We start from the raw sequence: 20,656 nt of genomic DNA, 5'->3' as shown, positions 1-20,656 counted from the left end.
ATAAAACACGTCCAATAGTAATTAGCTCGATGCCAAGGTCGATTCGTCACTTTCCACCCTAATTACACACACACGCGCGCTGATATACAGTCAATTTCCATGTTATAATAAACGCGCAAACTGCTCGCGGCTGACGAGCTTTTAATTATGCACTCTATATGTCGCCGGTATAATATAACACGTCCCGGCAGCTGCTTTTATTCGCTATACATAGTAGCAGCATCGCGTCGACGCTTCGTTTCTTTCCTGCTGCGCGTCGTGTACAGCCATTAAGAGGTGAATTACCTGCATAAATGCACACGAGCTTCGTGAAACGCGATCGATCCGAATGATTTTCGATAAATTTTGTACCCAGCGTGAAAACTGCTAGCTCGAGATATGTACACCTATGCATGCACGCACGACGTATGAATAAATATAAATATAATGGAGAAAAGCGAAAGCGCCACGGTGGCATCCACAGCTGCATGTATAAAATCGCTTAGCTTATATCAGCGCGAGCGCCTGTGGGGAAAGGTGAGGTGAGCCCGGCTGGCTGACGACCTTTGCCTAGATTATCCGTCGTCGCGGTACAATGAGGTATTTTCCTTATTTTTTTGCGTTGATTCGATTGTTAGATTTCAAATCGAACATTTCGGAGTTATTAGAGACATGAAGGAGACGTAAAGGAGGGAATTGCGTAATAGAACGTCACTGAGATTTTACAGGAATTGGACAATTACTATCTCCCCGCAAAGTAATGCCCAACGGCGGTCCCGCGGGGGTCAAACAGGGGCAGAAGGAGATGTCGATGGGCCTTTCATTCTTCTTGTTTTATATATCATACACTTCTTTCTCCACCTTCTGACTTACATAACATATGTAGCAAAAACCCACAAATGTATTGTAATACATTTTTTTTTTACTTAAATAAACTGAGCCCATCGCTCCCATTCAAAATAAAAAGAATCAATTGCACAAAAAATGTCAAACCTCACTTTGACTTATATGATAATTTTCACTTTACCACTTGCAGATTTGCGGATAAAGGTACCTCGCCATCTAGTAGTGAACGCTTGAAGTAATTGTAACAGAAAAATTGCCAAAAACCAAGCCAATCATTATTAATATTGTCATTCGGAACATTTTAAATGGTCAGCATTTTATAAATCCGATAGAGACGAGTCGAAACGCGACGGCCGCTTATATAACCCAACGTTTATTTCTTTTTCGCGCGAGCGTAGACAGCAGCAGCAGTAGCACCACAAGGACTTTCGATGCCGTTAATAGTATAATATGCATATCCTCGCGGGTATATACGCACGCACGTATACGTATAGCATGCGAACTGACGCAAGCACAGGTGCATGTGTGCTGCTGCCGCTGCTTCGTTCGCCTACGATATGTACATACGCGAGGCAGATGCGGAATATTGTTGTTGTTGTTGTTTTTTTTTTCATGTTCCACGAGCGTGATTAATAACTGCGACGAATTTTGCAATTGCGCGCAGGTCCCCGCGTATGCACACAACGACAACAAACTGTATGAGCCACGAGCGCACGACGCGCTGGCTGTATATATGTATGTGTTATAGGTATATGTGCGAGCTTGAGACATCGCGCGACCCCAAAGTATGCGAGCGTAAGGTAAAATGTTGGTAAACACTTTTTTTGTATAGATGCAGGAGGAGTATTGGCATTACGATAGGATTATTATTTCACAGGTTTTATTTGGAGTTTGTTATAGATTGATAAATGTATGATTTTCCCAAAAACTTTACATGCGGTGGTACAACAGGAAAACGGCATATTATGAATCTTTGTGCTTTGACTTATACTATTATTTTCATTTTGCCACTTGCAGATTTACGGATAGAGGTATACTCGCCATCTGGTGGTAGAGGCTTAAAGTAATATTGTCGTATTTGAAGCAGTTAAAAACTAGTCTAAATTTTTTGGAAACATAATTGTAACTGGAAAATTACTGAAAACAAATAAATTAATGGTCATGTACAGACTTTGTGTTACTTTGTTTACATCTATTTGCTCAGATTTCCATATTATGGTTTGTAAATATTATCGAATTCAATGGGTTGGTATGAATCATTACAGCAGATCTTATAAAATTTACTCTTTTAATTATCACTTATTCAGAAGTATTATAAAATTTCCTCTAAATTGTAAAAAAAACTTCGAAATGGTAAAAAATCGCTTCTAAATCGGGTAATGAAATGTTAACTTATATCATTTATTCTCTGAACGATCTGATGTCTACGTCCATATCACTTTGAAAGCTCCGGTTCTCCTAAATTGAAGCCAAAGCATAGTTTTTTATGATATTTTTCTAAGGAGCTTATAATCAATCTACATGTACACATGAATATAAGTATGAAATGTATGTAATACGTAGCCTAACATATAATCACAGCGAGATCTAATGTTTAAGCCATTCTGTGTTACAAACATAAGTTGCTGTACTAATATTGTATAAATGTTTATGCACCAGGAATTTTCGTAGAAAGTTTTGACGATAAATGAAAATTTATTTTAAAATAAAAAATTGAAAATGTCATGGTTCTCGTCCGATCACCGAAAATGAACAAAGTTGAGTGTGGTTAGTACTTGGATAGTAGATGACCATCATTTTGCATAACTTTTAATCGTTCGTCGAGCTTTCGTACACGAAGCTCACTTCTTCAAAACAGCTCAGTATCATTTTCTTAAAACTAAAAAAATAGCGTTTGAAATATTTTCGATTTTTAATGTTGTAAAAGACATCATTTTTTTTTAATTGCCACGAACGCAATGGAAAAAAATCTAATTTCTTCGACTGAAATGACAATCGGTACTGTGTACATAGCAACACAAAAACTATAGATGTCTTGGCAGTACTACACGTCGACGCGTGATCGGAAAGCTCAATTCAACGCGTCGAATAGTATAGTCGCGGCAAATCCTTGCATACCGTAATATCCCGTGTAACACGATACGCGCGCATATATACATGTATCGTCGAACTATCGCCCGAGAAAAAGTACGGCGTTTTATTATGCTCGCTACGTCGTCGGGGCCATTTCTTTGCTCTCCGATGGCCCGGGTATACACGCGCGCGCGTCCGTATATATTTATTTATTTATTACTAGAGTGACAAACCTCGGTTGCAGAATACTACGAGTACACAGCTGCGAGATTTGAAACTTCTTTATGAATAATAGTGGAATGAAAATTAAAAAATATATATGGGTTATGTCACGTCAACTGTGATGGTCAAACAAATGAAACTGAAACAAAGTATGTACTTTTGGAAAGTGCATTGAAAAATGAATAAACAGGGGCTCTAAATTGGAATTTTATTTTTCAAATTTTATTCAGATTTCCGCGGGTGAACATGAAAAAATTGTTGAAATATGATTTTTTTGTCTCATTTAATGCGGCATTCAAATTTGTTGGCAAACATCATATTTATAATATAACATAAAACCCCATTAAAATTCGATTGGACCAAAATTGAAATATGTTTATCGACGCATGAAAATACGACTTTTTGATAAAGTTTGGTCAAAAAACAAAAAAAAAGTAGAGAAAAATCATGTTTTTTGAACTCCCGTAGATCCAGGAGGGATAGACCTAGAGGGCTGACAATTTTAAGATTTTCATTTCTCAATTCAATTTTTATTTATTTATTTTTATTTTGATACACATTTTTAAATAAAAAAAGTTTTTCAACAACTATATTCAGTGAAAATTTTTATTTTAATCTCAAAGTTCATAAAACATCAATTTCTAGGCTCTTTTTTTTTAATTTTTGTTGCATTCCGTTGGGATCCCCGAACCTTAGCTTTTTTCACAAAGTACCGAAGTATCAAAAAGCAAAATAATTCCAAAAATATTTATTACATTCGCCGGTATGCAGCCGTGTGCCGAAGCCAAACGCATCGCGAGTTTTCTCGGAGAGAGGACGACGATGACGACAACAACGAGAGAAAGAGAGAGAGAGAGAGAGAAAAAAAGAAGAACCGGTGGTTTACTCGTCTGGGAATTGGCATGCGACGTTGTCTTGCGCAACGTATACATATCGCGTATCGCGCGCACATGCGAGAAAAATTAGGTCCTCGTATCGATTTTCGAATTGGAAAATTTCGCGCTCGTTACGTACGTACGTATATAATAATGTAACGAGGATGATCCATTTCGAGCGACGAAGATCGTCGCGAAAGTGCCAAGTAACTCAGTAAATTACGTACGTGAATATGTAATAATAATTTTTTTTTCGTATTTTTCTCGAAAAGCCGGTCTGACAAACGCACGCGCGCGCATCTATATATTGTGAAACGAGAGTGTGCAAATTGAAAGCAGCTCGACTCTGGGATAAGAGTCGAAAATCGATAAGAGTTAAAATGTTCGCACGCTAATCTTCTTTTAATCGCTGGCGCGAGGTCCAAATGGACATTAATGATTATGACTGTTGGGCCCGCTCGTTTGTACACGCACACATAGAAAACGGAGAATGTATTCGCACGCTCTTATACATCGTGTGGCTCGATGCATTAGAGAGCATATGGCCGATCGATGGCAAATGTGCCTTTATGCAATTTTCGCGCGGCACGCAAAAAAGTATCGAGACTATCTACTCGCAATTTGTGTACGTGATCGAGGATTCAACATTGTTTCATCGTATTTTTATGTCAGTGATATTTCTAAATTTAATTCAAATTTTCAAAATGGACTATCGTTCCTCTTCAATCGAAAATTCATGGTTTTAGTTTGGCCCTGAATGACCTAATTTAGTTTTAATCCTGCACAGGTAGAAATTAATTACCATTAATTGCCATCAATTGACTTGTTTTTGGTGATTTTTCTTTTAAAATTATATGACAGATATTAAGCACATTTCAAATTATTTGAAAATGACGATGTATGTTCTCAACCACTACGACATTACTACTTTAAGTCTCCCCCGCTAGATGGCTAGTATATCTTTATCTGTCAATCTGCAAGTAGCAAAGTTAAAATAATCGTATAAGTTAGTGAACGGTTAGCAATATTTATTAGTAAGCCTCGGTACTTTGTTAATGTATACGTTTTATACGCATGTAACAGATAACAGATTCAAGCGGTCAGCATATCTGAGTCAATTAACATAGTGCATCTTCCTCTCTCTCTCTCTCTCTCTCTCTCTCTCTCATGATAAAAGAGCGTCAAGGAGATATTTTGTTTGTGCAAGCAAACGGATGAAAATAGTGTTAGATTTAGGTGAAATTGTACAAGTTTAGAAGTAATTTTTAATTCAATTCTCGATTAGGAAATGAAAAATAATGTAATTCTGTTGACAAAGCAGCCTGAGATTTATATTTTAATGCTCGCTGGCGGTATTATTATTTATTAGCGCGTTTTGCAATAGAAGAATAAAAAAGCCGAGTGATCACCATAAAGAAAAAAATATTCTTCTTTTGATTTCAATAATACAATCTTTAATTAACATTAATTGGCTTGTTTTTGGTGATTTTACTCTTACAATTATGTTGCAAATAGTGCAAGGTATTTCAAAAAATTTGAACATCAAAATTTTATTGTTTCATATAAATTAGACTAGTTTTAATAACCACTTTAAAGTACGACAATATCACTTCAAGACTCCATCGTTAGATGGCGAGTAGCTTTATCCGTAAATCCGCAAGTGATAACGTGAGAAAAATTATACAAGTCCAAGCAACGGTTTTGGACTATCAGAATCGAAGATCTGTCTAACTTCTACGTAAACATCTTTTCCATAACTAAGTCAACTTTCGCACGTTCTCACACAATTACGTGGTACAACAAAAATCAAATTTTAGGAAATCATCAAATTGGTATACGCGGCGATTCTCGCAATCGAGCCGCCGCCAGAAAAAAAAATCATAACGTACGATCGTGGAAAAAATTTTCGACAAATTTTCTTACTCCCGAGCACCGTTCGAAAAACTGCTGCTGAGAGTCTTACGTCGTGCGATCCCCGACGTCGCGGCGCAGTGGACGACAGCTTTCGCGCGCGCGCGCGAAGTGCGAAAATGTATCCCGACGCCGCGCAACGATGACTTTGATGAATCGCTCGTTATCTGCCATTGCGTAAATCCGCGCGCGTTTATTATATATACTCGCGGTATGCAGCATAATAAAAATAAATGAAAAATATTACCACTCTGCGATCGGCACGGTCCCTGTACCCGAAGCTTGCAACCGTTGGATCGTGCAGTGTATCTGAAAAATAATAATGCAACGGCGATATAGCGGTGCATGAATTACGAAGAGGCAAGCGAGTGAGTTTTACCCTTGTCTTCGTAGAACTGCGCGCGCGGCGGGAAGCTTTTTCAAACTCGTCGCGGTCGCGCGACGACGACGAGAATCACTGCCCAAATGCGCAGCCTTGCGACACGCGAAACGCTCGGGACTATCCGACTCGCTTTAGCTTTTCTCTCGCTCTGTCTTTCTCTCTCTCTTTATAGATAATCTAAGCAACGAGCGATCGTCTTCGCTATTTTCGCGCGCTTGTCGCTTGCGCGCCTGTACATGTTTCTACTTCTTCGGCATTTTGTTTTTTTTTTTATTGCTTTTCAATTTTCATTCGGGCAATACGTGTGTGTGTGCGATCGCGCAACGCCGATAAATACGTCTGACCCTCTCACTCTCGTTCTCACACATACGCTTACATACAAGTACACATCGATGCGTTTTCTTTTTTCCGCGAATATATAGTTATAATACTTTCGCCTGGGCGATCGCTCGCCGCGCACACGTGCATTATATTTTATATATATGTGTGTCTGTACACGCTCACTCTCCTTTTTGCTGTGCGTATTATAGGGGGGCCCCTACTACTACTACTACTTACTTCTACACCTCGCTCGGTCTTGATCGGTAGCCCTAAAAAACGCGCGCCGAGAACCTCTTGCAGGATGAGCTGCAGCGGGCTCTCCTTCCTCTCTCTCTCTCCCTCGATGTGAGTGTTTGTGTGTGTGTGTGTGTGTGTGTGCCCCCTTGACGATCGGGCCGCGAGCGTGAGAGAGGTATATAAGAGGCCCCGAGTGAAGCTACAGTCAAGCACTTTTCTCGCGGTTCTTCATCCGAGTGCATTGTAAGAAGTACACGTGTAGCGAGTCCTGCAGAAAAAAAAACACAAGTGTTAAAAAAACAGAATTGAAAACTGTAGTTGGTTGTTCGTATAATTTTTGCCACTAGTGTGCACCAGAGAAGAAGGTTTAGATAGACTGAAGTGAAGATTGAAAAAAAAACCAGCCGAATAAAATGAAGACTACACTTTTCGTAAGTAGGAAACAGAACTTTCTTGACGCGTCGCGAGCTTGCGCAAGCTCGCCCATACGAACGCTCTGCATCGCGAGTCCCGTCGTTTAATTTTTTTTTCTTTTTTTTTGCAACTTTGCATTGTATTTGTAAATTTGTGGCTTTTTTTCTATCTCTTGACATAATGTGCAGGCGATTATTATAATACCGATTGCGAATGCACGTCTATAATAGCGTTTCCAAATACCGCGTCCGTGTACTTGTGCACTCACGATTCGTGACCGAAATCTTTTTTTTTTGTCCATGTGTACAGCCTCGCGCACACGATCTATTTACTTTAATTTGACTGCATATAATTCTTGGCGTTGCGTACATTGCGTACACTATTCACAAAACACACACGCGTGAGTCCGCGCGTGCATACATAATTTACCGCACAATTTCAAACGTACAAACGAATAAGTAAATACGTGTACGTACGATTTAACCACGGAGAAAATTGATACACGCGTGAGAGGCACGAAATCGCGTATATACGGTATTAGCTTCTTTCCAAAATAGAAAAAGAAAGAGAAAAAAATATTGGATAATTTGCCTCGCGATTATGTACAACGAGAAAACGTGCATTTTGTAAATTGATGGAAAAAAAAGATGCAGTGCGTGACGACCGAGTACACTGGTGCACGTGATGCGTAAATGCTATATACGTATGTACAATTTATATACATACACAAAACTTAAGTTGCACAACGAGCATTAGTGTGTATTAATGTACTACGTGGTATAATAATACGCACCGGAAATAATTTCAAACGCAAATTCGGTGCTGATTGGCCACACGATCTATACGGTACATTCAGCGCGTGTATACGGCTCTTTCACCCGTACAGTGGCGTGTAGTTTTTAATTTTTTTCTTGTAAATTCACGACTCATTATGTCGACTGCACCGTGTATAAGTGCAAAGCGTAAAGAGAGGCCTCGGAACTCGGAAGTGTTTTTTTTTATATTATATTATATTATATTATATATATTTTTTTTTATTACGAAACATCGGTCGAGTCTTTGTATGTACAAACGTACGTACGTGCGTTATATATATTATACGCATTCTCGTATCAACGTCTCGTATCTCGCACGCGCGCGTCCAAATTGGGCGCCGCTGTTCGAAATGCCTTCTTCTCGCGTAATACGCGTAGTGCAACAAAATGCTATACATAATGAGTCGGTACAATTTTTGTGCCTTTCTGTGTTGCTGCTGCTGTCCGTTGCCCGCGCGCTTGACACGTAATGCGAGCGCGCGCGAAAGTTTCCCGCGCTCATCAATCATTTTCTCGCGCTTTTCTCTCTCTTACTGCATGTGTATATGTAGAGCTGACTGAGCTGTTTTCTTCGCGCGCGCGCTTGAGAGGCCAATTTTTACCTCGATTCATTCTTATTTAATTTTTTTTTCTTTTCTTTTTTTTTTTTTTTTGGTACACCATTGCGTAACGAGAGCAAAAAGCTTGATGCTCGCGTGCACCTTCTCTTTCATCTTCTTTGTGTGTGTGTGTCTCGCCTTGACCCGCGCTCGCTCGCATTTAAGTGGATCTTTCGTCGAAATCATCCCGCCGCTGCGCTCGCGGTGGCGATGCGGCTTTCGCTCGACTACTATACGGCGGGTATATCATTATACAAACACGACGAAATCTCGTCTCGCGCGCGCGTATTTACGCGATATTACACGGGCGCGCGCGCGCACTTGCGATATTGCGCTTCTTTCTTTCTTTCTTTCTTTTTTCTCCGTCTCTTTTTTGTCTGTGCTGTCTCTCTGTGGAGCTCTGTGCGCCGCGATTATGTTCGCAAGGCTCGTGCTGCGCTTCCTTGCCCGCGCGCTAACGTATTATAGTGCAGTACACAAGTCGGACGAGCGGAAGTTTCGAGAAATATCACGCGCGCAACTTTCGCAACGTTGCTGCTCGTTCGGATCGCTGCTGCAGCAGCGTATAGCGAGGCTCATTAAACCCCGCACCGCCGGGGATATATATCTATATAGTAATAATAATTCGCACGACTTTCCATTTCATTTGCCATGTAGCATATTGTAGGTATACATACGTATTAGGCAAAAATCTGTGAAAACTTTGGCCGCCAGGCGGCAGATGTGGCGTGAGTCGTCATGCGCAGTAATCATTTCGATACACGCATAGTTATTCTGCTTTCTGCTGCATATACTACTGCTGGCTGTCTATACTGAGAGTTTCAATAATATTATAAATATTTTCTAAATTAAAAGTAACGTCATGCGGTGTAAGGTCGAAAGTTGTCAAGGGCTAAAGAAATTTAAATTTCCGAAAAATGAAGATCTGAGAAAGAAGTGGCTAAATGCTATTCGAAGGCCAAATCTGAAAGTAAAGCCAAATGATGGGTTATGTCAAAAACACTTTGCTCCGACAGATATGTACACAGAAAGTATATCAGGTACTGTTTATTTTATGTATAATATTAAATTTAGTTTATGAGATAAATACTTCATCATATTTCTTTTGTATAACTTTCAATGCACTGGGATAAATTATAAAAATAAAAATTTTTATTTATATTATGATTTTATAGGAGGATATGAGAACGTTTTTTAATTTCAGGAAGAGTTAAGTCACCATATCCAATTTCTTTTGATTCCTTTTTTTTGGACATTTTAAAATACGAGCTCTTTCGGGCCTCACGAAAAACGCGTTTCTGCGCATGACGACTCACGCCGCATCTGCCCCCTAGCGGCAAAAGTTTTCACAGATTTTTGCCTAATACACAGCAACAGTGCTTCGAGCGTGCATATAGAATATTTTCACTCTGTCAACTCTCTCATCGTGTATATCATGTACTTCACGTACCACCTGCAGGTATTGGCAACGATAGCCACGGTGGCGCTGGCTCGGCCCGAGCCGCCGATCGCCTCGTCGTACTTCCCCTCGTCGTCCGACTCCCAGGGTGGCGGCTATCCAGCCCCGGTCTACGGCCAGCCGGCCCAGCAGCCCGTCATCCACAAGCACGTGTACGTGCACGTGCCGCCCCCAGAGGCGCCCGAGTACAAGGCACCGAAGTACGTAGCCCCGGCACCGCCACCGCAGAAGCACTACAAGATCGTGTTCATCAAGGCGCCAACGCCGCCCACGCCCACGGCCCCGGCGATCCCGGCGCTGCCGCAGCCCGACGAGGAGAAGACCCTGATCTACGTGTTGGTTAAGAAGCCCGAGGAGGCGCCAGAGATCCAGCTGCCGACCCAGGCACCCACGCAGCCCAGCAAGCCCGAGGTCTACTTCATTCGCTACAAGACTCAGGTGAGTGTCCGAAAAAGCCGATACCTTGCAAGACATCGTGCATACGATCGAAAAGTGAAGTTGCAGAAAAATTCGAGTCAACGGGGATTCCCCTGAGTTTTCCTTCCTTAATTTCTCACGACATAAAACCGAGTTTCGAACGAAAACAACTGCTACCTTCTAAAACATCGTGCGTAGAATCAAAAAGTGAAGTTTCAAATAATTCGAGGCAATGGGGGATTTCCCCGAGTTAATGTTTCGTCAGTGATGCCAATCTCGCTAATTTAACTGATTTAGTGAAAAATAAGCTCAACGAAAAATATTTTTCTCTCTCTTTGGCAGAAGGAGCAGTCCGGCGCGTACGGACCACCGAACGCCAATCCCGGAACACCGATCGACAATTACGGACCACCCAGCGCCAACGACGGACCCTACAAGAAGAAATAAGCAAGCAACAATAACAGCAAGAACAACAACAAAAAGACTCTCGAGTGTGCTGCATTTAAAGTAAAATGTCATGGGCGAACGTCGATCATCAATAATATCAACAACAACGAAAAAATGAAAAAATAATGCACGTAACGATCTCATAAGTGCTTCGTGTGGTGCAGTACATTTGTCGCCTTAATTATAATATATTCTAATATGTGTGTGTGTGGGCTATACATACACATCTACGCGTGCATTAACGATGCGTTTACAATATGATACATGTCTTTGCGAGGCTCAGTAAGATTATGTGTGTGTGTGAGAGAGAGAGAATTTCTTTCTCTCTCTCACACAAACTTAAAAGTCTGTAAAAACGTGAATAGCACTTGAAACGAATTTCTGCATCTGCATTATTCATAAAAAAACACACTTTTGTTTTATATACACGATTTTATATACGCGATGCGCGATAAAGCACTTCGATTCTTTAAAGCCTCTTCCGTATGTATGAACTCGTGAAAATTTAAAAAAAAACTTAAAGGCCAAAGTGAAAACTCCAGTTGGCTCCATATGTGTGTGTGTATGTGCATAATGTACCGATCTGCCGAGCGTAAAATCTCGATGCTATTCTGTTCTTTTTTCTTTCTTTCTTTTCTTTTCTTGCACCCGGTAATCGCGATAAGTTATAATACCGATTCTCTATCGCGTTAAAAGCTGCCGTACATAATATTTCATGTATTATTATATACAACCTCGAATCTCTATTCTCTCTCGCTCTCCGCTCGTTTGTAACGTTATTAAATATAAATAATAACATATATTTGTTTCCCTTTTATTATTTTTCAACTCGGGTCGATTTCTACTTTTTTCTCACTCTCTCTCTCTCTCGTTCACTACTACTGCTATTATTATCTCGTCCGATGTGTATCGTGTAAAAGCAGCCAGCGTAATCACTCAATCTTTGTGTATATACAATTTTTTCCAACTTTTGTGAATTACTTCTTCTTTATAATTCCTTTTTTTATACCATGGCAGGATCGACGACTTGTCTCTCTCCGAGGAGAGAGAGGAGCGCGAGGCGCGCGATCGAGATATTTTTTTATACAAAACAAAACGAATTTTGCGGATAATAATCGTCGAATATACTTTACAAATGGAATTGATACGCCGACGGATTAATTTTTTTTTTAATTTTCATTTGTTTGTGTAATCGTATACCTCTTTTTTATACAATGTATGTACGTAAATATTTTATAAATACTCGTCTAGCTGTATAATAGCCATTTAACAATGCTGTGCAATTGGATATGTAAACGTGTAATGAATCTTTTGATAAAATATACATGCAATATTATTATCCTCAAAGAAAAAAAAACCAACCGCATCAAGTATTATTTCAATTCTCCATGCGTTTATGTGTGTGAGTGCGGGGGAGGCGTGTCATTGCGTTGTGTGTGTGTGTTTGAGCAATAGCCAACTCACGCCCAATTGTCGAAACCTCTACGACGACGACTCGCTTGGAATATATGTCTCTCATTTTCATGGTGGTTATTCGAAAAAAAAAAATAGAAAAAAATAAGCGAGGCGCACAGATTCTGCAATATAACAATATGAGAAACGCGAGTGACATAATGTGGATATAATAGCCTGCCTCATTATTAGACAATAGTTTTTCGAGTCTGGTAGTACATTAGAGCGAGAACAAAACGGTTGCCACCGCCACCGCCGCCGTTGTTAGTTTTTTTTTCCCATCTTTGTCACTCCGTACGCGCGAAATCTTGGCGCGCATTTTGCTGAAATATAACGTGCACGCGCATATAATATCGATCGAACCGATCTTTGTTCCCATCATATCGCATTGTTGTGCGTTATATATATTTCGGTTTTGTTGTCGTTTTTTTTTTCTTCAACTTTTTTTTTGTGTTGTTCGCTCGTTGTCGAGCGCGAAAGAGAGAGGCACTGAGCACAGCTCTCTCGCGCTCGCGTCTATTACCAGCGGGCGACACGTAACGAGAACAACACGGCGGCAGAAGAGGAACAATCGGAATTTCGAAGGAAGTTCGAAAATAACACGTTTCCGAGGAGTGTGATGCACACTACTTTAATTGTCAGGTGTGCGCGCACATGTACACATACACACACACACACACGTATGCACTTGATATGTGTGTATGTGTCTGTGTGTGTGCACCAGCGCAAGTGAAAGCAGACTGATTTATACCCCGGCGTAATGCGCTATCTATCCTCTGCGCTGCTACTACACAAGACACAAAAGCGATCGGTTCTTCCTTATCCGCATCGCTGCTGCTGCTGCTGGCATGGCAAGTGTATCGCGGCTCGTCATCGGAAAACGTCTCTCTGCCGACGCCGCTGATTTATGCAGGCTCAGACGTACATATTCGCGTGTGTGGTAGGTAGCGGCGGCGAAAGCCCATCAATTTTGCAGCAGCCTGGCGTTTCTCGCACGCGCGTACATGTGTGTGTATAATTTTCGCGACACTTTTATTACGCGACGCGAGCTGCAGATCCGCGATGACTTTGCCGCGAAGATCCGCGCGTGGCGCGGAATAATTTGTACGCTGAATATATATAAATTGAGTGGAGAGTAATTTACGGACTCGAGACAACACGGGCCTGTTTAGGAAACATGTAAATTTTATTTTCTAATGTAAAATACACGAGTTAAAATAATCGTTTTTACCGTTGTATAATATTTGTTTTTTTTTTTCATGATCCATTCGTGATTTTTTTTTACAATATATGATATTTGGCTTGATATGAAAACGTCGAGTCTTTTATTTCATTTTTTTTTTGAAAAATCGTTTTCTTAGTTTTAAAAAAAAATCTCATCACAAATCACAATGAGTCTCAATTTTTAAAGCGTAACTCTTGACTAATTCATTTTTAAAAAAATTGTCTCGTTATCGAGGAGAACATATATTGTCTATTGTAAATTCGATCATAATATATATAATATTTGTAAACATCTCGTCGTGTCGCTCGCACATTATGTAATTGGATTTTCCTTTACGTTACACATGTAGTATTATTATAAGCATACGCAAGTTTTTTCGATTATGCAGGTTTTTTTACATTTATACAGAATATATAATTATACAATTATGCTTTGATGAAAAATAGTCTTACAGAGTCATACAAACACTTAAAAAGTACGAGGGGGGTGCGATAATCAATATACCACTCATTTTTTCTTCGTTCAAATTGATTAGTTCGAATATACATAACAATAATTATAAGTCGATTCGAAAAATATATCTATATATTGGTTGAACTCTATTTGATTTCAATATCGATATTAATAATCGCACGTAACAAGGGAATTCTTAGGTTCTGGTTTATCTACATAATAATAGGTACTTTCATTCTTTAACGCAACAATCAATCCAAGGTTTTCTTTTTTTAAAATCATTATTGTTCTGTTTGATTAGTCAATTTGATTGTATATAAAAAATATACACGGAGAGAAAAGTTAACACCACGCCACGCAGAATGAAATGTACACATTCATGAGCCAAATCTAAAAATGGCTGCGTCACACTAAGAGATAATCTTCTATAATTTAATTACGCCTTTAATTACTTCAATTAAAAGGTGGTACCAAGTTTGGTGTCGCCCTCACCGATACATCCAATCATTTTGAAGCAAACGAGTGAACTTCGAATAAAAGGTTGTACAAACATTTTTGATTCAGCTCGTGAAATTATACATTTTAAATGCAGTCTTAATTTTTCTCTCGGCGCATACTTTTTAAGATATAAAAAATTCCACGTGTTCGGTAGAAAAATATTCGATATTCACGCTTGGGCTTTGTTTTTGCACTATTTAAAAAAAATTGAAACAATCGCTAGGAACACTTTGAAAAATTAGATTTCAAATCGAATAAAAATAACACCATCGACGCGCGATACAATTCGAGTTTATCTATTTATAAAAAAATTCTTTTTGTGTAGCTGCTGCTTCTTCTTTGTTCCGCGTTTTATTTAAAAACTAATTTGTACCAGCGGATTAATTTGCTTCTTGCCCCGCGCGCTCTCTCGATGATCTCTCTCGCGCCTTAATCGGTATGCGGACGCTGCTGCTGGCTGTCTTCCGCGGATCGCCTCTTGCCGCCGCGCACCAAGGGCTTGATGAACGGCGCCAGCAGCGGATAAGACAGGAAAATGACGTGACCCATGAAGTAGAAGCTGGTGTAGACCTTCATGTAGCGCGAGTACGAGAGCAGCACGAAGGGTATCAGACTGTAGCCCATGAACACGAAGGTGTAGATTTTCAGCAGGATCCAGGTGACGATTCGTCCGAGCATCGAGCCGGTGGCGAAATTCATCAGCTTTTCGTTCTTCAGCAGGACAGGTTTCATCTGAAAGAAATTCACGCGATTAATTTATTAATGATGTATTAAATAATCAAGATACAATTTTTTTAATGAACTTACGTCTTTTTCAAAATACATGATGATGAATTCCTGGAAAAAGCATAGATAGTAGCCGCTGTGAGTGCCGTGCCAGATCGCGAGGAAGGTGAGGGTCACCAGCTGGCTGTAGAGCTTCGAGCCGAGGAACTTGAGCCTCTTGTACATGTACTCGGCGCACCAATGATTCGTGTTGATGTTGAACGACAGTATGTAGTGATTGAACTCGGTGGCGTTCTCGAAGGTCAACAGATCGACGTTGGCCAAGCCGTCCCATTTGTCGCGGCCCGTCTTCTCGTCGCGTCCGTTGTAGGCCAGGCCGAAGGCGATGCAGACGCCCTCGGTAATGAGCCAGCAGCTGATGTACTTGTAGAGATTGCACCTGCCCCACAAGCCGAGCAGGAAGCAGCGACGCACGAACGACAGCTGCTCGAAGTCCGGATCGAGCAGATACTGATCGGACGCGTACTGAGTGCCGAACAGGTAGAGGGCGATGTAGACGAAACCGACGGCGGCTCGCTTGAGGCCGGGCACCACCGAGTCGGGTGGCAGTTTACGGCCCTCGGCGTCCAGGCCCGTCTCGACCAGTGTGCCGTCGACGTGGTCGAGGTAGCGCCTCATGCTGAACTGCGGACCGATGAGGAACGAGCCGGGAAAGTAGACGTAGGCGGCCATCTCGAGGAGGCTGGGCTGACGGCGCAGCGCCGTCTTGCGCTGCGTCACGGAGAGCTTGGCGTCGGGCTGGCTGCCGTCCAGCAGGTCGTAGGCCAGACCGATCAGCCTGAGGGTGAGCACGCAGTGCGGCATCGTCCACTTGATGTCGTAGTCGTCCGTCGACGTCGTGTAGTAGCCGTAGAGCAGGTGGATCATGTTATAGGCGAAGGTGACGAGGACCGAGGTCCAAGTCGAGCCGAACACCTTGAAGGTGAGGAAGGTGAGGCAGAGCGCGTAGACCGAGTGCGACATGTCCATGCCTGAGGAAGAAGAGAAAAGAATTCATGATTGAGAATATACATTTAATAAGGTGGAGAGGCAGACGATATTATAATTATAAACATCTATAAGTGTATGGATGGTGGGTTTTACGAAGAGTATCACATTTCAAATTTGTAGCGAAGTCTAACACGTTTGGAAAATCTATAACGAAAACTAGCACGTTTCAATTGTTCCAAACGAAGACTAGCACATTTCATGATTCGTATTAAAGACTTGCACGTTTCAAATATTGCAACAAAAAGTAGCATGTTTTATGTATGATTCATCATGTATACGATCCTTTTATCTGCGTCCTCCCAATTAAAATTTTTATTAACTTTTTTAAGTCTTCAGGAATTGACATGTCCAATATCGATTTGTACACTCACGCACAACACACACAGTTAATAAAAAATAAAGATTGTATTTGTTTTTTTTGTCACAAAAATGGACATGTGATACTTCTAGCTGTTACTCTGTATACGATCTACAGAGATATTAAATACGCGTAAAAAATACATGTAAAAAAAGGGTAAACGCGAAATAAATAAACGGGCTTATTTTCTTTAGTAACTGCTGAAACGTGATAGCTTTAGTTCTCAATCACTGAAACGTGCTAGTTTACATTCGAAGTCGTCGAAACGTGCTAGTTTCAGATAGAAAAAATTGGAATGTGCTAGTTTTTATCATAAAACTATTATTGTGTGCTAGTCTTCGTTACACATTTGAAATGTGTTACTCCTCGTAAAGAACGTCGTACTACATCAAGGGGATCCGTACCCCAGCCGAAAATTCAAATTTTCAAACCAGTTTTTCGAAACTTTTATTGAGTATTTCTCCAAAAAACTGCATGAAAAATTCAAGAAAATAAAAATGAACTTTTTAGAGAAATATTCAGTAGACATTTCAAAAACTTGTTTTGAAAAATTTAATTTTAGACTGGAGTACGGATCCCGTTATTAAACATAATTCAAAGTTGGACCTCAGCTTATCGAATTTCGAAAAGCTCAGCTGGGGCTATACATCGATGAACATAAAAGTAGAGAATTCATATAAAGTTTTTTTCGTGGCATACTCATGAGAAATAACTTTTTTTTTTGAGAAACTTTTTAGCGCCATCGGTCAGCATCACGATAGAACCGTAGTTCCTATTCTCAGAAATCCAAAAATATCTTTCATTTTTTCGCAACCCCCGACGTCACTATGAGAACGGCAAAATAGGGTTGTTCTTTAAAGCAAGATTGTACAATTCTATACTTAGATTTCGAAGTAACTTTCGCAGGATCACAGCAGGCCCGTAATGTAACAAGTGAACATAACACTTAGATATAAGTTCGAAAAAATCTTTATAATAAAAAAAATAGACCCTGCGGTCAAAAATAGGACCTGACGTAGCTTACACGAACACAATCGATCTCAGAGCACATCGAGGTAAATTATGAATATTATTAGGTATACTTATTAAACAAAGATATAAGACAATCGATGGCATCAGCCGATTCCTGAGGATTATTTACATCGATACGCACTGGAAATTTTTCAAGTGTCACAGCAAAATCGTCTACATTACTGGAAAAACTAAAAATTTCTTATTTTTCAAATAACTCAAAATATATCAATTTTAGAGAAAAATATCAAAAAACCTTTTTTTTTTAGAATTATCTACTTAACTTTAATTTAGGGTTGCGGAGTCAATAAACATTAATGTTGACCATTTGTTTATAGAAAATTGTTTAATCATCTAGCAAGCTACAGATCCGTGTTCATCATCGAATTTTATATAGGATTACGTTGAAAAATTCCATTGAAATAATTTTCGATACGGAATCGACGTTTTCGCACTAACTTATAATCGATCGATTATTGTACAAAATAGAAAATTTAAAAATTTTTCAACTCACCATAATTCCAAAAACCTATGAGAAATCCGCTAACGACGAAGAAGCAATGCTGCGTGATCGGGCTCCGTCCATAAAGGCGCTTTCTGTAAAACGTCGCCAATGGGAAACCTGCGAACAAGAAGAAAAAACGTATATTAGCATACATTACAGCCACTTAGACGCGCGAATATTATACACATTACTGTATTTCATAAATTACGGTACAACAACAAAAAAAGGAAAGAAAACTAACTAACTCTAAATTGGTATTATAGTCGCTGGGTACGCTCTATATTTAATATTACATCGTCTTCGATAGAGAGAGAGAGAGAGAGACAAGCGTGAGTAAAGGTTGACAAATTGAAAAGTCAAGACGTCATATATCGGGCACGTAATTGTGCATTTTCTAGGTCGGTTTTATAAGCCGTTACGCGTTAAATTTTTTAGCGCGAGCCGCAGTCTCTTCGTTTCGCCGATGAATTATTTATCTCTCTCGGTACTATAATACGACGCCGGTAGTAGCAGCTACCTGTCTTTATGTGTGTATTATATAGCTGCCTCATCGGCGAGGTGAGCAATATACAACGTGAAAAAAAAAATATACACGATTTGTGTACGCAAAATGCCCAGAAATTCGTGTTGATTTCAGCTAAACGGGGGATTTTACGTACTTTAAATGGTACCTTCAAAACGATCTACAGGGCGTTAAAAAAATCGTAGAGAGGTCCTCTTTTTTTTAAATTACTCGTTAAAAAGAGCACTTTGCGATGGTGTATGTTAAATTTCGATAAAAAAATTACTGCAGTCCATGGACACGTTCAAACAATCAATTTTATTATTCTCTCTGAGAATGACACTTTGCAGCCTCGAGAAAAAAAACCACGAAGTAGATATATAAATCGATGCACATATAAAAAAAAAGTGTCGCGTCTTATGGCCTGTCTTAATTTATCTCATTACGTAAGCCCGGTGCGCTCGGCGATCGGCAAATTTGCTTAAAAACGATTAGAGAGACAGATAGATGGACTTCTGCTTGACACATATATTTAATATCGTCGTGCACATGCGAGTGTGTAAAGTGATAACGGCGGGTCATGTGCCGCAGTACAGCGCAGCGTAAGCCGGCGATTATGTACTATGTATTTATTTTAGTCAACGTTATTTTCCCTTTATTTGCAATTTAGAACGTGGTTGTTTGACGAATTTATCATATATACAGAGGTATTGATGCGGGCCGATTTGCAAATTAACAGCAGCGTCAACGTGACTGATCAGTTTTTTTTTTGGCTTTTTTTTCGTTGATCGAAGTCAGAGTGAGTAATTATTACTGTGTGTCGCTTCTGCTATATATACTGCTACAACGCATTAACCTTGAATATAAAATACACGTATAGGCCCGATTAGAATGCAGGGATATACGTGAAATACTCGCTCGTTTCGAGCGATAATCAGAGAAAGAGAGAGAGAGAGAGATGATAAGGAACGAAATGTAAAAAAAATGCGTATAAGAGTGACTCGAAAATATATTCGACCCTAAGGAAGTGTTAGAATGTAATAAACACAATCGTAAGCGCTGATCTTGACGGGCCGCGAAACAGGCCTACTTATCGCCGGACTTTCACGAAGCACAGCCAACCTATACACCGTGAAATAAAAAAAAACCTCATTACTTTCTAATCGCGCGAATTGCGATAGAGAGCACATATATACACAAGCGTACACTTATGAATATGCTACGATACGTTTCAAAAGTTGAAGTGTATATGTACGACTCGCGCGAGGTTATGGTACTGCTCCGATAATAACTGCACACACACACATACACAAATGTAGGCACTTTGATGCAGGTATACTGGGTGTAATGAAATATCGCTCGTATATTTCATATCCATAAATCAGTAGAGTGAAAAAATTGCATCGCCCTCTTACCGACGAGAATGGAGAGCAGAAGCCGTAGGGCAGCGGTCGGTGTGCCTATGGCCCCGGCGATGCCGTCGAGAAAGCCACCGCCACCAGTTGAGGCCGACATCGCGCGGACACACAGCACTGCTTTACAAACACTGTATTATATTGGAACACAACACGGTGTCGATATAGAGAGAGATTAGAACTCGAAAAAAAAAATAAAGAAATTGAACGCGCACCGAGCCACCACAAGCACACACGCACGCGGCCGAACCAAAGACGACGACGGCCGTAATAATACGCGCTCGCTGCACACAGGCCGAGGCGCAGAAGTGCGGCCGCGATGACGGTATCGCACGATATTTTTTTTCAGTGTGTGTATATATAACGTGTGTGTGTGTGTGCGAATTGCTCTATATGCGAGAAGAAACGAGACGGAGAATCCAAGCGCTATATGACAGCAACAGTCGGCGCGAGCAGACGACTGC

General features: G+C 40.3%; 2 protein-coding genes across 2 annotated transcripts; one reads left to right on the top strand and one right to left on the bottom strand.

Annotated features, from left to right (window-relative positions):
* Nucleotides 1–1,401: 1,401 nt before the first annotated feature.
* Nucleotides 1,402–10,997, top strand: LOC106653345 (repetitive proline-rich cell wall protein). The gene is made up of 3 exons (XM_014372745.1): nucleotides 1,402–1,425; nucleotides 10,134–10,571; nucleotides 10,893–10,997. Exons 1-3 carry the CDS (start codon nucleotides 1,402–1,404, stop codon nucleotides 10,995–10,997), a joined length of 567 nt encoding a protein of 188 aa, XP_014228231.1.
* A 2,615-nt stretch (nucleotides 10,998–13,612) lies between these two features.
* On the bottom strand, nucleotides 13,613–20,622 carry LOC106653430 (lysophospholipid acyltransferase 5). Its single transcript, XM_014372869.2, has 4 exons — nucleotides 20,193–20,622; nucleotides 18,285–18,392; nucleotides 15,433–16,382; nucleotides 13,613–15,357 (listed from the first exon to the last, which is right to left on the bottom strand). The coding sequence occupies exons 1-4, from the start codon at nucleotides 20,290–20,292 to the stop codon at nucleotides 15,055–15,057; spliced, it is 1,461 nt and encodes a 486-aa protein (XP_014228355.1). The 5' UTR covers nucleotides 20,293–20,622; the 3' UTR covers nucleotides 13,613–15,054.
* Between the last annotated feature and the right edge of the window lie 34 nt (nucleotides 20,623–20,656).

The sequence above is a fragment of the Trichogramma pretiosum genome, unplaced genomic scaffold (assembly GCF_000599845.2).
Source record: "Trichogramma pretiosum strain Unisexual culture from Peru unplaced genomic scaffold, Tpre_2.0 scaffold35, whole genome shotgun sequence".
Classification (NCBI taxonomy): domain Eukaryota; kingdom Metazoa; phylum Arthropoda; class Insecta; order Hymenoptera; family Trichogrammatidae; genus Trichogramma; species Trichogramma pretiosum.
Note: the sequence above shows the minus strand (reverse complement) of the source record. Positions and strands in the feature narration are given on the sequence as shown.